Source organism: Anguilla anguilla, chromosome 8 (assembly GCF_013347855.1).
Source record: "Anguilla anguilla isolate fAngAng1 chromosome 8, fAngAng1.pri, whole genome shotgun sequence".
NCBI lineage: Eukaryota > Metazoa > Chordata > Actinopteri > Anguilliformes > Anguillidae > Anguilla > Anguilla anguilla.
In genome coordinates this window covers 49919729-49932628 of record NC_049208.1, presented here as the reverse complement: position 1 = coordinate 49932628, position 12900 = coordinate 49919729, and the positions used below count along the sequence as shown (strand labels likewise).

At 50.3% G+C, this 12900-nt stretch overlaps 1 protein-coding gene across 3 annotated transcripts in view; it reads left to right on the top strand.

The window, feature by feature from the left end:
• Nucleotides 1-12900, top strand: part of LOC118233650 (rho guanine nucleotide exchange factor 1-like) — a 40415-nt gene that overhangs the window by 15910 nt on the left and 11605 nt on the right. Inside the window, exons 8-17 of one of the 3 annotated variants that reach the window (XM_035429454.1) lie at nucleotides 3862-3885; nucleotides 4702-4801; nucleotides 5270-5336; nucleotides 5732-5764; nucleotides 6816-7001; nucleotides 7240-7375; nucleotides 9806-9817; nucleotides 10820-10987; nucleotides 11774-11970; nucleotides 12431-12577. In XM_035429454.1, the coding sequence (XP_035285345.1) occupies nucleotides 3862-3885; nucleotides 4702-4801; nucleotides 5270-5336; nucleotides 5732-5764; nucleotides 6816-7001; nucleotides 7240-7375; nucleotides 9806-9817; nucleotides 10820-10987; nucleotides 11774-11970; nucleotides 12431-12577 (1070 nt within the window). The remainder of the gene's footprint in view (nucleotides 1-3861; nucleotides 3886-4701; nucleotides 4802-5269; nucleotides 5337-5731; nucleotides 5765-6815; nucleotides 7002-7239; nucleotides 7376-9805; nucleotides 9818-10819; nucleotides 10988-11773; nucleotides 11971-12430; nucleotides 12578-12900) is intronic. The other 2 variants (XM_035429455.1, XM_035429456.1) reach the window with 2 other exon arrangements.

Below are 12900 nucleotides of genomic sequence, written 5' to 3'. Positions count from 1 at the left end.
TGCTACGTGCTAGCGCCTCGCTGACACTACAGCGCGGCGTGCTAACCACTGCTAACATGCCCGTCACAGCTGCTACACGCTAGCGGCTCACTGACACTACAGCGCGGCGTGCTAATCGCTGCTAACATGGCCGTCATAGCTGCTACACGCTAGCGCCTCGCTGACACTACAGCGCGGCGTGCTAACCACTGCTAACATGGCCGTCACAGCTGCTACGTGCTAGCACCTCACTGACACTACAGCGCGGCGTGCTAACCGCTGCTAACATGGCCGTCATAGCTGCTACACGCTAGCGCCTCGCTGACACTACAGCACGGCGTGCTAACCGCTGCTAACACGGCCGTCACAGCTGCTACACGCTAGCGGCCCACTGACACTACAGCGCGGCGTGCTAATCGCTGCTAACACGACCGTCACAGCTGCTACACGCTAGCGCCTCGCTGACACTACAGCACGGCGTGCTAACCGCTGCTAACACGGCCGTCACAGCTGCTACACGCTAGCGGCCCACTGACACTACAGCGCGGCGTGCTAATCGCTGCTAACACGACCGTCACAGCTGCTACGTGCTAGCGCCTCGCTGACACTACAGCGCGGCGTGCTAATCGCTGCTAACACGACCGTCACAGCTGCTACGTGCTAGCGCCTCGCTGACACTACAGCGCGGCGTGCTAACCGCTGCTAACATGGCCGTTACAGCTGCTACGTGCTAGCGCCTCACTGACACTACAGCGCGGCGTGCTAACCGCTGCTAACATGGCCGTTACAGCTGCTACGTGCTAGCGCCTCGCTGACACTACAGCGCGGCGTGCTAACCGCTGCTAACATGGCCGTTACAGCTGCTACGTGCTAGCGCCTCGCTGACACTACAGCGCGGCGTGCTAACCGCTGCTAACATGGCCGTCACAGCTGCTACACGCTAGTGGCTCGCTGACACTACAGAACACGGAGCACCAGTCGAAGTGGGAGGGACAAAAGTAAACCATGAACGGTCAACTTTACAACTTTTCGAGCCTATTTGAACCGCTTTTGTGTACGTTTTTGTACACGCCAGTTTGTTTTAATTGCTCCTTTATTCGTTTGTCTAATGCTTATTTTGCTGTTCTATCTTTAACTGAAGTAGCAGGCAAACAAGCACCAATAGGCCCTGTCCTCTAGCAGTACTGCACAAAAAGCTAACCTGGTCTTCCTACTTGCCATTTTACTTTTTTGGTAAACGGTAAATGGACGGCATTTATATAGCGCTTTTATCCGAAGCGCTTTACAATTGATGCCTCTCATTCACCCATTCACACACGCACACTCACACACCAACGGTGAAAGGCTGCCATGCAAGGTACCAATCAGCTCTTCGGGAGCAATTAGGGGTTAGGTGTCTTGCTCAGGGACACTTCGACACGCCCAAGGCGGGGGGATCGAACCGGCAACCCTCCGACTGCCAGACAACCGCTCTTACCTCCTGAGCTATGTCGCCCCATATCTTTTTAACCACCGAGTGTAGGAGGGAGATTAATGCAATGCACATTTTCCTATCGACTTTAATTCGTGCTCTTCAGTATCGCACTTCAGCATAGCGGCTATCGATAGGGAAATGCAGCAGTTTCGCTTTTACCCTTAGCCTAGCATCGTTAGCCCCAGCGCTCTGTAAGCTGCTGTATGAGTTTGCTTGCTGACAGAATAAACGTAAGCACAAGAGCTTGAGAGTGAATTAGCCCGTTGGACTAACACTGTGGAGGGGGGGGTGGGGAGTTGGAAAAGGAACTTGAGTGGTATCAACCCCCTCTATGCCAGACCAGCTTGGCAGAGGACCAACGCTGAGCTGGTGAGAGGGGAGAAGGCAGGAGGAGGGGGGGGTGGTGGGGCGGAGTGAGGTAGAGGAAGGGAAAGACGAAGTCAGAGCTGCCACGCTGGCAGAAAGGGGGGGGGGGGGGGGGGTTTCCTCCGTGGCACCCATCCAACCAGGGGGGGGAGGACTACTGTAGTCTGATCGGACTTGAGAAGGGTGTTCGTTTGTCGCCCGGGAGACGGGGGGGAAAACGGTTGCTAGCGCAGCGCTAACGAGGCTCTGCCTCGGCACTCCCAGCCGCTTCAGCTCCCGCGCGACCGCGCCAGCTGTTAGCGGTTAGCAGTCCTCTCTCACGCGCAGCGGGTCACACATCAGGCCTACCGCGCTGCAGCTTTTACTTGCCTCCTGCCAACAAATTCACGCGTGTTTCTCCGTACAGATTGGAAGTTGTTGTTTAAGACAGAAAAAATAAAGGGCAACTAAATTTAATATTTTGGAATTGACTTTAAACCAGCCTTTTACTTGTACACAGTATTTTTCTTGTATTTAGCTAAGATGTTTTCTGGATTAAGAGCTGACAGCCAATCAGTGATGGGAACAAGGTCTTCATTGTGATATCATACAGTGACATCATAACAGAGAACGAGCTGAGGCGGTAGACTTAGTGCTCTTTCTGTAACGTACAATCCTCTCTTTCTCTCGCTCTCTCACTCAGAAAGCTTCGAGTCCTTGATTCAAACACACGATGTCTGTGTTTTCTCAACTGCTTTCACTCTCCGCTTACATGACAACATACTTTCCTTTTCCTCTAACCACGAAGGAAGGGAGCCTGCTTGTCTCTGATTGGTTCATCCTGGGAAACCCCATACAAGTCCCTCCCTTAATGATCTTTGAAGAGATCCTATTTCTTAACACTCGGCAGGCATGTTGCATCAGACAGACCTTTTTTGACCAAGCCCAGTTGAGAAATACTGCCTCATAGACTGGGGAAAGTAGACATTTATGATTTCATTGAATTGAAAACGTATTCTCTGGAATAAGTGCTGCCTATTTTGTTGACCATGTTTTGTTTTTCTAGCAGGCCGGCGACTAATGATGTATCAAATTAATTTTGTTTATTATGCTTTTTATTTTTTTGTTTGTTTTTTAAAAATTCTTTTTGAATTAATTAAAAATATTTCTGTTGCACACATTTACACTGGCCGGATGTTTTGTTTCGCCTTCCTTTTCGTCTGGCTAGCAGTCGGTTCGTTTAACTTCCTTCGGCTCCAGTCACAAGATCACTAGGGCTGCTCTGACTGCAGGACAGGAAAAACGGGTTTGATTTCGCTCTCCTGAGCCACTGCGCAAAATCACGAGCGTGAAAGGCACAACGCAGCTCAGGCGTTGAGGTTAACGGATCTGACTGGGCGTGTGGCTCCTCCCTCTACAAAGGGATTTCTGTTTTTTTTTTAACGACCAAAAGGGTTCTCGTTTATTGCCGCAGTTCAACTTCATACGTTTCAAGTATCTTATCGTTGTCACCTCATTTGTGTGCTGGTACGTCTGTTCAGAACACGTCCTCTTTCACAGTAACGGCTAGGCCAAGACGATCGGCGAATATAAATATACACTGAAGACCTTTGAGGGACACAGACAGCACACACACAACCTCTCTCCCTGCCCAGGCGAGGTTGTAATAAGAACATCAGTCATAACCGTGCCATGAATGGGTTAAAAGTGAGTCACTGATGTGGAGAGAACTGGCAGCCTCTATGTATGTGCCCTTGGAGAGAGATTGAAATGTTATCTTATTGAAAGTTTTTCTGGGTAAAAGTCGGCGGTCATTTTAAGTGAACCCCAGGGAAATATTTGTTGATGAAAAAAAAAAAAACCCTTTGTGGGGCATATGTATTTAAAACTGTAAACAACGTCTTTGCTTTTCTGACAGAATACAACCCGGTGTACAACATACTTTTGCCTTTTGCATGAACGCGTGTGTGACCGCTTGTCCGTCGTGGTCTTGTGCACGTTCCGTCTGGGTTGACAGGCTGAGTCAGGGTTCCCTCTGACCGCGCTTCCTCTTCTCTTTTCAGACCCGGCATCGACGAGGACAAATAGTGAGTGTCCGCGCGCGGCTCTTCGCTCTTGCGGCGGCCTGGGCTTCGGGGACCAGCCCTGGCGATGAAGCCCCGCCCAGCGCCCTGTCCCCGGCGCAGACAGTGCGGACGTATTCCTGCTGCTCCCGTCTGTGGGCCCGCGTCTGACTCACGCGGAGTCATTCTCCCCCGAGCCCAAGAAGAATCTGTTTAAAAATAGCCAAAACCAGCCGCCAACCGCACTGCTTAATTCCAGCCTCTTGATTGTTTAGAGCAGTGTTTATGTAACTGTGGGTCGAGACCCGAAATGGGTCACAGGAGTGTATGAGTTTGGTTCTGGAATGAGTCTGTAGTCCGTTAGGCCCTGTGCTTTCAACAGGCAGGCGGACCTCTGGGAGTCCGCGGAGGTACTATTTATAGTCATTGCATACTAAGCTCCCTGGCCAGACTTGATATGTAATGACTATATATATACATATATATATATATAGGAAAATATTTCAAAATAACCACTTTATTTAAATGTTGTATTTTAATATTTTTGTAACTTATGATGGGGGTCCCCTGGATGCCTTTGAGTTTACATGGGGGTCCCTGGAGCAGAAAAGGTGGAAAACGCCTCCCTCAGGCTGTGCTAGTATGTGTGTTTGAGGGGTCCCTGAAAGGTACTGAATATTTCATTTGGGTCCCAACGTTAAGAACCGGTGGTTTAGAATGCACTTGCCTGGCCATTGCAGATGTGTGTCTTCTTCATTGTCGCTAGTGTGCGTGACCTCTGCTGTGACTGAGACGTGACGCCAAGCTTGTGGGTCTCAGTCCGTCTTTGTCCTCCCGCAGCACCGCCATCTTCGCCGCCCTGGTCTCCTACATGAAGCACCTGGGCGTTAAGTACAGGACCCACGACGGCAAGAAGTCCAGAGGGTTCTTCAAGAAAAGGGTAGCGGACAAATTGGCCATGAGTCTTACAATTCTGTAAATACTTGATCAATGGAAGATAAATGCTGAAAAAAAAAAAAAAAATCCAAGACGGCTATGAAATGAAATATAGACAAAACTCTATGCTCTACAGAAGGTGTATGGCTAAATGTATATTTACCAAAAAAGGACGCAGACAAAATGTAAAACGATAAAGCAAATGGAACATGAAAGCGTTTTCCTAGCTTTGTGTGGAGCTTATGGTGTGCATTCTGACAGACTGCAGAATCGTACTGTTTCTTGACCCAAGGGACAGACTTACGTTGGTGGGGAAAGTTTTTAGTGAAATGAAAGTTGGGCACGAGTCGTTCTGGACATTGTACCGCGCTGACATCCGTGACACGACCTTGACACGACCTAGACATCCAGCGCGACATTTTAGGGGGGGAGGACGCAACACCGAGGTAAATGTTCTCTGCCTGCGTTTCAGAATCCCCTGAGGAGGTTCGAAGATTCAGCCCGACAGAGATTCCCCAACATACCTTGGATTGGGAGCAGTACGTCCACCTCGTACTCCACACTCTCTAATGTGCAGTGACTCCGCCCTAGGATTGCTTTCCTCCCAACCATGAGATATTTTAGATCTTTTCATTGTACTATACAGGTCTTCACAGGCAGTTAGAAAGTGAATCGTGCCATAGCATGTCATTCTGCAGTGTTTCAGACATGATTTAGGATTGCTGCATCAAGCAGCATTGCATCCTGGGCTCGTAGTGACCTCCAGGAAGATACTATTCGAGAAGCAGGGCTAGTGCGAGTAGTGGTGTGCTGTGCTCTGTCCTGGATGTTTGACCCAGATGTCCGACTGTTATGGCCTGTTGCCATGGAAACGGTTCGAGCGAGCAAAACATGAAAAAGCACTAACTCTCTTGCCCTGTTTTTCTTTTTTCAGATGAAATCAAAATGTCTAAACCGGAGAATGAAGGTACTTCAGCCTGCGCTCACTGTTCTCTACCCCGCTCCCCTATTTTTTATTTATTTATTTATATTTTTTATAGAGTAATCACTTCCTTACTAATCAAATCCAATGCATGCTGGCATGTACCAAGTCAAACTGAGGGGTTGGTTTTCAGGCTCAGGATTACTGGTTATGGGTTTGCTTTGGGTAATATTCTTTCCTTTGTTTTGAGAAGGGCCTGTATATTTTAATTTTGTTATATTTTGCAGTTATAATCATTTTTTTTTCTTTCATGGATTCAATAAGTGGAAGGAGTTGCTCTTGAAGTCCAAACGTAAAATCTGTTAAAAATTCCACTAAATTGAACTGGCTCTGAATTGAATTTGGCCAATAACATTTCGCTTAATTGTGGTGGTTCACAAATTCGGAAGTGAATTTGGTCTAAAGCTCTGACCGTCTGAAAAGAGATATTAAAAAGAAATCTAATTTTAAAAAGCTGATGAATGCGAGTTTTCTGTGAAAGATCGACAGTACCACTATACCACGATCGGGGGAAAACAGTGCATTTCGGCATTACTTCAAAATTTGATTCCATTGAATATTTTTCTATTTCTTCTGATTGATGGTCATTTTCATTCAATGTGCCACACATAAGCTACAGTGATAACTAGAGGGAGAAACACTGTCAAAAAATATCCAGGAAAAGTGAGGCTTTGGTTGTGGAAGCACTGAGCTCTCCATATCCCATCTATTTAACCGACATGTATTTGTATCTGAGGCTCGAAACTGCAGTTCTTCCTACAGCGCCCCCTGCCCATAAGGTTGGTAACGCATGTCAGCGTTCAGAGTATTTTAGATTCTCAGATTAGGAATGCCTCTCGCTGAAATCAAGAAAAAGAAATACAAAAAAAAAAAACATCTGGCATTGCAGTTAGATTGTTTCTCATATTTCTTAAAAAATGTATTTAAAAAAAAAAAATCTCTCTATGCCCTCTGTTTTCTCGGATTTTATTCCCTAACGTGTTATCTTCTCCCCGTGCTTTTTGTCCTTTTTCACCGTCCTTCCGTTTCCGCGCAGGTGAGAAAGAGAAGGCGGTCCCTCCTACCCGCATCGTGGGCCCCGAACCCAGCCCGCTGCCCTTTCCGCACAAGAAACAGGCCTCCATGGGGCCTCCGGGGGGTCATCTGGGGTCAGAGGGCAGTGAGGGTTCAGGGGTCAGCGTCAGCATGACCGCCAGCCTGGACTCCTCCCAACCCGATTTTGGTAAGAAGAGTGGGTGAAATGGGGGTAGAAATTTGAAAAGAAGTGAAGAAGGATAAAGTGGAGAAGTTTCCCTCAAAATGTCAAGTTCGTCCTTAAAATGCTGTCGAACAACCACGGGGAACATACATGTGTACGTACACGTGCACTGTGTGGTCACACTGTACTGTACACATTGTGACACAAGTATCACTCTCTCTCTCTCCCTCCCTCTCCGTCCCTCTCTCTCTCTCTCTCTCAGGGCTGCTCAGTCGCTCTGAAACCCTGGTGGTGTCGGAAACGGTGGAGGTGCCCCCCGCGTTCAAGGGTGGGCCGTCCGTCTCGGACCCCCCCCAGGCCAGCGAGCCCGCCCTGGACGACAGCCAGGACGGAGACAGGTGAGGCAGGACCTCCAGACGCACGCGGACGGACCGTCACCGCGAGACAGAAAAAAACACACATTTCACACTAAAGAACAGCGCTAAACACCCTCTCGTGTGCTACAAGCTCCATATAAGGCCTGGGTGGGCGGACCCCGCTGTAACGTTCAGCGGCTGCCGAGCGTCGTCAAGTACACTGAGAAACACCTGACATTTAAGGCACCGCACACGCAGTAAAACTCAGGGGGGTCGACAGTGGGTCACGGGTGACTTTTCACTTTGAATCACCACACCTCGCTTGACTGAAGGGGCCGGGGTCAAACTTCCCCTGGGGTTGGCGGCTATGCTGTGTCCCTGCTGTGCGCTATCGCTCTCGCTGCTGCCACTGTTGCCGCAGAGACAAAGTGCAGGAATTTGGAGATGGCCCCTAACTGGGGGGGGTGGGGGGCGGGGGGACGGGGGGACAGGGGGGGGCGAATAAACAGGCCCGGTCCCTGCCTTCAGCCACCCTCTCCGACCCTGCTCTGCGATGTTTTCCTCCTTCCTCATCACCCCATCTCAGTCTCTTTCTCTCCGCTGCTCTTTCTTTCGTTTCATGTTTCATTTAACCAACTTGACTTTGTCCAGTTTCCGTAAATATCTTTCTGCTCCAGCTCTTGAGTGCTATACTGTAAGTCCATAGAACAGCCACGCTGTGATACGTTGAAGGTGCTTTGTGTTTGTGCTTTGATGTGCAATTGAGCGCCGCTCAGCAATTTGCGGAGTAGACAAAGAAAAATGTCAAACCCACGATATGGTTATATGTGAAAATATGCCTAAATTAATATAGGTGAATATATATTAGTAATATATACCTAAACACCTCGGGTTGCTGTCAGAAGAAAAGAATGCGTAAATGTGTATCATCAAGCATTCATTAATCAATCATTCTATCCATGTAGAATGAACATCGTATATCCATCCAGTCTCCATCATGGGCGTGTATTTTGTGGTCCACATTCAATGAAGGCGAATGTGGGTGAGGTAGCGAGCTGTGTGCGTTTGATTCTGGCGCTAAACCGGCGCGTTTTAATCGAGCTAAGCGTCGTCTCACGCTTTCAGAAAACGGCTCGAACTCGAGACGCAGGAGTGCGCCAGCCCTGCGGTGCTTTTCGAAATCCGCAGTGTGTTCGTTTGTCGCTACTAAACCCCGTCCTCTGGCACGCTTGAAGCCGCTGCTGTGCGTGTGTGTGTGCGTGCGTGCGCGCGCGCGCATTCCTGCTCTGCCACCAGGGGGCGCTGTGTCCTGCGCGGGGCTGTTCTGTGCCGCGTCGCGTCGTAAGATGGGTTTGAGAAGCGCATGTTCCTGTCCGTTTGGGGGTCGTCGCCTGGTGTCGGCGTTTGTGCTTTTCGCTCCTCGTTCAGTGTTTCCACTGCCGGTGTCAAAACGTATCAAGTATCGTAGGGTTTCTGCACCTTAAAGGAAAAATTCCCTGGGCTAATTCTGTATGTCATTTCTTGTGTTTATTGGAGTAGCAACAGAAAATAAATGTGGCTCGATTCCATTTCTTAAGTCGGAGAACGTACCTTTTTAAAAAATTTTACCGAAGCAGGTCTTCTGATTCGGCGTTCCTGATGCAATTCTCAGCGAGCGCTTCTTTGTGAGAATCTCAAAGACGTGATTTACAACGACTTTCAAAGAACCGCGGAACCGTGGGGGCAAGGAAATGCAGAAACAGCCGCGCACGCCCTCTTTTAAAATCTGGCTCTGGAAAGAGGACCGCTGTGATGCCGGACGCTCGATTGGCCGAGGTGTCCGCACTTTGATTCTGGAGTCGTCAGGTTAATGACGGATAGCTGAGAGAGCCTGACTGCCGGCTTCGATATTCCTTCCAGTTAAAACGGGCGTGGAGTTCTGTGTAAATATTGATATTTATTTGGGTAAATATGGGGAGCTCCATCTTGTCAAGCACGTCCATCTTGTCCGTCGTGCTAAGGGTGTTTGTATTGTCTCCTCTGCAGATAGTAACGATAATCTGTTAACCTTTTGGGGTGAATTTTTCCTTTAAGATTTGCGTGTTTGAGTCCTCACCATGCCTGGGGGACGGGGGGGTCAGGAGGGACCCCTCCCTGTGAATGTCTGTCGGCGGCGGTGTGCGCTTGCTTGCGTTTTCGTTTTGTCTCCGTTGGGCCTCGTTGTTTTGTTTTGTTTTGTTTTGTTTTGTTTTGTTTTGTTTTGTTTTGTTTTGTTTTGTTTTGTTTTGTTTTGTTTTGTTTTGTTTTGTTTTGTTTTGTTTTTTCCCTCTCTGTTTGCGTCGAGCCGTGTCCGCTCTTTCGCACCCTTGGATTCCGCGCCAGCGGTCTCCATGAGCATGCTGCACGCGCGGGGGTGGGGTGGGGGGATTCGTCTCTGTGTGACGGGGGCGATTTTTTGGGTGTGTAACAAAGCGTTGTCCCGTGTTTTTGCAGACGCAAGCCAAGGTGGGTCTCTACAGCAGTGGAGCGGATTCTCAGCCTGTCCTGGCCTGTGTGCAATGCTCAGAACATGCCTCACTCACCACACCACACGCACGCACACGCGCCACACAGACCCACACGCAGAGCCGACGCACCAGCATACGCAACACGGCAACATTACACTCTCACTGCTACGCTTGACAACAGCGTTTCACACTACACTTTAACAGCAGCTGCACTCGCACGTAATATGCGTGCATGCACACACGCACACGCACGCACACACACGCATGGCTAAGTATTGTTTTTCCTTGGACCTCAGTTGTGAAATAAATCCGATTTTGAAAGTGTGTGGCAGAGCAGGCAGCCTTGATTGTTATGTGAGGTGGAGAGTGGAAGTATGATCACTTGTGTGTTGAAATGTGAGTAGCTGAAGAGGGATCAGTCTTTTAGACTGGGGGAAGTGGGTCATTGCACATTGACGTAAGAAAGGGTCAGAGCTGTGATTGGTCTGCTGTAATTCAGATGTCACAGGATGTGTGTAACGGACACGTTCGTGTGTGTCTTTTCTGGGGTGTTCCTGCTTGGGTCTGTTGATCACTCACTTTTCCCTGTATCATGCTTTCTCTCTCATCATTCTCTGTTGCCTGGATTTCCATCGCTCCTGATCTGTTACTTTTCCTTTCATTAAATCCACAAACACTCCACGCCCACTCTTCCTCTGGTCTTACGTTATCTTCCACCCATCCATCAATCCATCTTTCATCCCTTCATCTCCATTCCCTGGCCTGATTTCACCTCCTCCTTCCCCTTCACTGTCAATCAAATTCCTCCTCCTCCTCCTCCTCCTCCTCTTCCTCCTCTCTCCCCTCCCACCCTCCGCGCCCTGTTGGGCCTCCACCCCTCCTGTCCGGGGCTCCGCCCTCTCCCGCTCTCTCCTCCGTCTCCTCCTCCTCCCGGCCCCCCCCCCGCCTCCGCTGTGGCTCCGCCCCCCCCCCCCCCTGTCCCCGCCCCCTTCTCCCCCAGGACGTCGGCAGCGGTCCGGCGCAGCGAGAGCCTGCACAGCGAGAGGCGTCGCTCGAAGCGCGGCTCCGGCCGGGACAAGCAGCCGCGCTCCCGCAGCGACGTGGACCTGCAGGCGGCCACCGCCTCCGCCGCCCACCCCCTCTCGCCCTCCCCCCACCACGCCCCCTTGTAAGGCACCCAGATCGGAACGGGGGAGGGGAGAGGGGCCCGAGCCCTGCCGCCGGTGTCCCCCCGCACTGACCCGACTGACTGGACCCTGCACTGCATTCACAGTGCACACTGATATGAGAGCGAGGGGAGAGAGAGAGAGAGAGAGAGAGAGACAGAGAGAGAGGGAGAGAGAGAGAGAGAGAGAAACAGAGAGAGAGAGAGAGACAGAGAGAGAGAGATAGAGGGAGGGAGAGAGAGAGAGACAGAGAGAGAGAGAGAGAGAGGTAGAGAGAGAGAGAGAGAGAGAGAGAGGGAGAGAATCGCTTTAGTGGGAGAGTGAACACGTCTCACAGTTCAGTGCCGCTGGCTAACGGGAGCGGGGCTGGGGGACACAGGAAATAGCAGAAATTAAAAGCACTGGGGTCAGTTTCTTTTCAGTTCAGTCTGAATTCAGTTCATAAGGATCTATGAGGGCCTTTCAGTAAATGACTCATTTCAGTCCATTGAACAAAGTGGTATTAACACCAGGTTGATAGATGGTATGTGGGGTTTCCAACACAACAGTTTGGGGGGGGGGGGAGGTGTGTACTGCAGGTATTATAACAACAGTGGGTGAGTGGGGAGGAGGAGGAGGGTGGGGAAAGACATACACATGATGAAGGAGAGGGTGAAAAGAAGTGACTTGTTGAAGTAGATTCACTTTAGTTACACTCTTTTTTTTTTGGTCGTGCTGTATCTGTTCAGCCCCTTTTTCCCCTCCTTTCCTCATTCCCTCCCTTTCCTCTCTCTCCTCCCGCCTGTCAGCTCCGATGGCGGGGTCAGCCCCTCTGAGGGCTCTGCCCCTGGCCTCGCCTCCTTGCTGGCCCCCTCCCCTCAGGAGGAGCTGGAGCCCCGCCTCCTGGAGCTGGAGCAGGACCCCCCCAACTGGAGGGAGCAGGCCCCCAGCGACGCCCTGAGGAACCTCAGCAAGAAGGAGACCAAGAGGCAGGAAGTCATCAACGGTGAGGGGGGGCGGGGGCGGGGGGGGGTATACCACAAAACAGAAGTGACTGAAATTGGAGAGCTATGATGCTAAAGCACTCTGTATTGTAAGCCATTACATTACATTTATTTAGCAGACACTTTTATCCAAAATGACTGACAAAAGTGCATATCATGGTCATGGACAACTACAGAACATAGGTTCATTAAGGTACGATACTCATTTCGTACAGCTATTTCTAGCCAAGTACACAGTTCAGTTCACACTATTCTGACCTAACTTATGCCAAGCCAAACTAGGGAGAAGCACAAGCTACAATATTAGGACAAATATTGTACAATTGTACAACTACTGCTCTTGCTCTAAGTGTTACTACACTGATGCCATCGCCTCACGTTCATAGAATATAACAGCTTGTGTGTGTGTGTGTGTGTGTGTGTGTGTGCGCGTGTGTGTGTGTGTGTGTGTGTCCACCGCAGAGCTGTTCGTCACCGAGCACGCCCACGTGCGCATGCTGAGCGTCCTGCAGACCATCTTCTTCCGGCCGCTGGAGCGCAGGGAGATCATGACCCTCCCCGAGCTGGCCGCCATCTTCCCCAACCTGGACGAGATCATCGAGATGCACTGTGAGCCCTTCGCGGGGCTCCCCAGAGACCGCCGTTCGGGGGGGGGGGTGGTTGGGGGTTGGGCTTTGCGTCTCACAAAACGGGGGGTGTTACTGAGTCAGATGGAACGAAGTACCAAAAAGTCCCGGATCTTACCTTTATGACTTTGCTCTGTCTCGCTAACCATCGCACTCAGCGATGTGGAGCAAAGTCATTCGTTCGTTCCCTGTGAGTCATTGAGCGATTGACAGGATAAGAAAGCTCCACCCCTTTTCGGTGTTCAGTAAGCATCACTCTTCTGCACTGAGAGCCCCTTGCTGTCTTCGAGTGGCCGTGTATTCCTT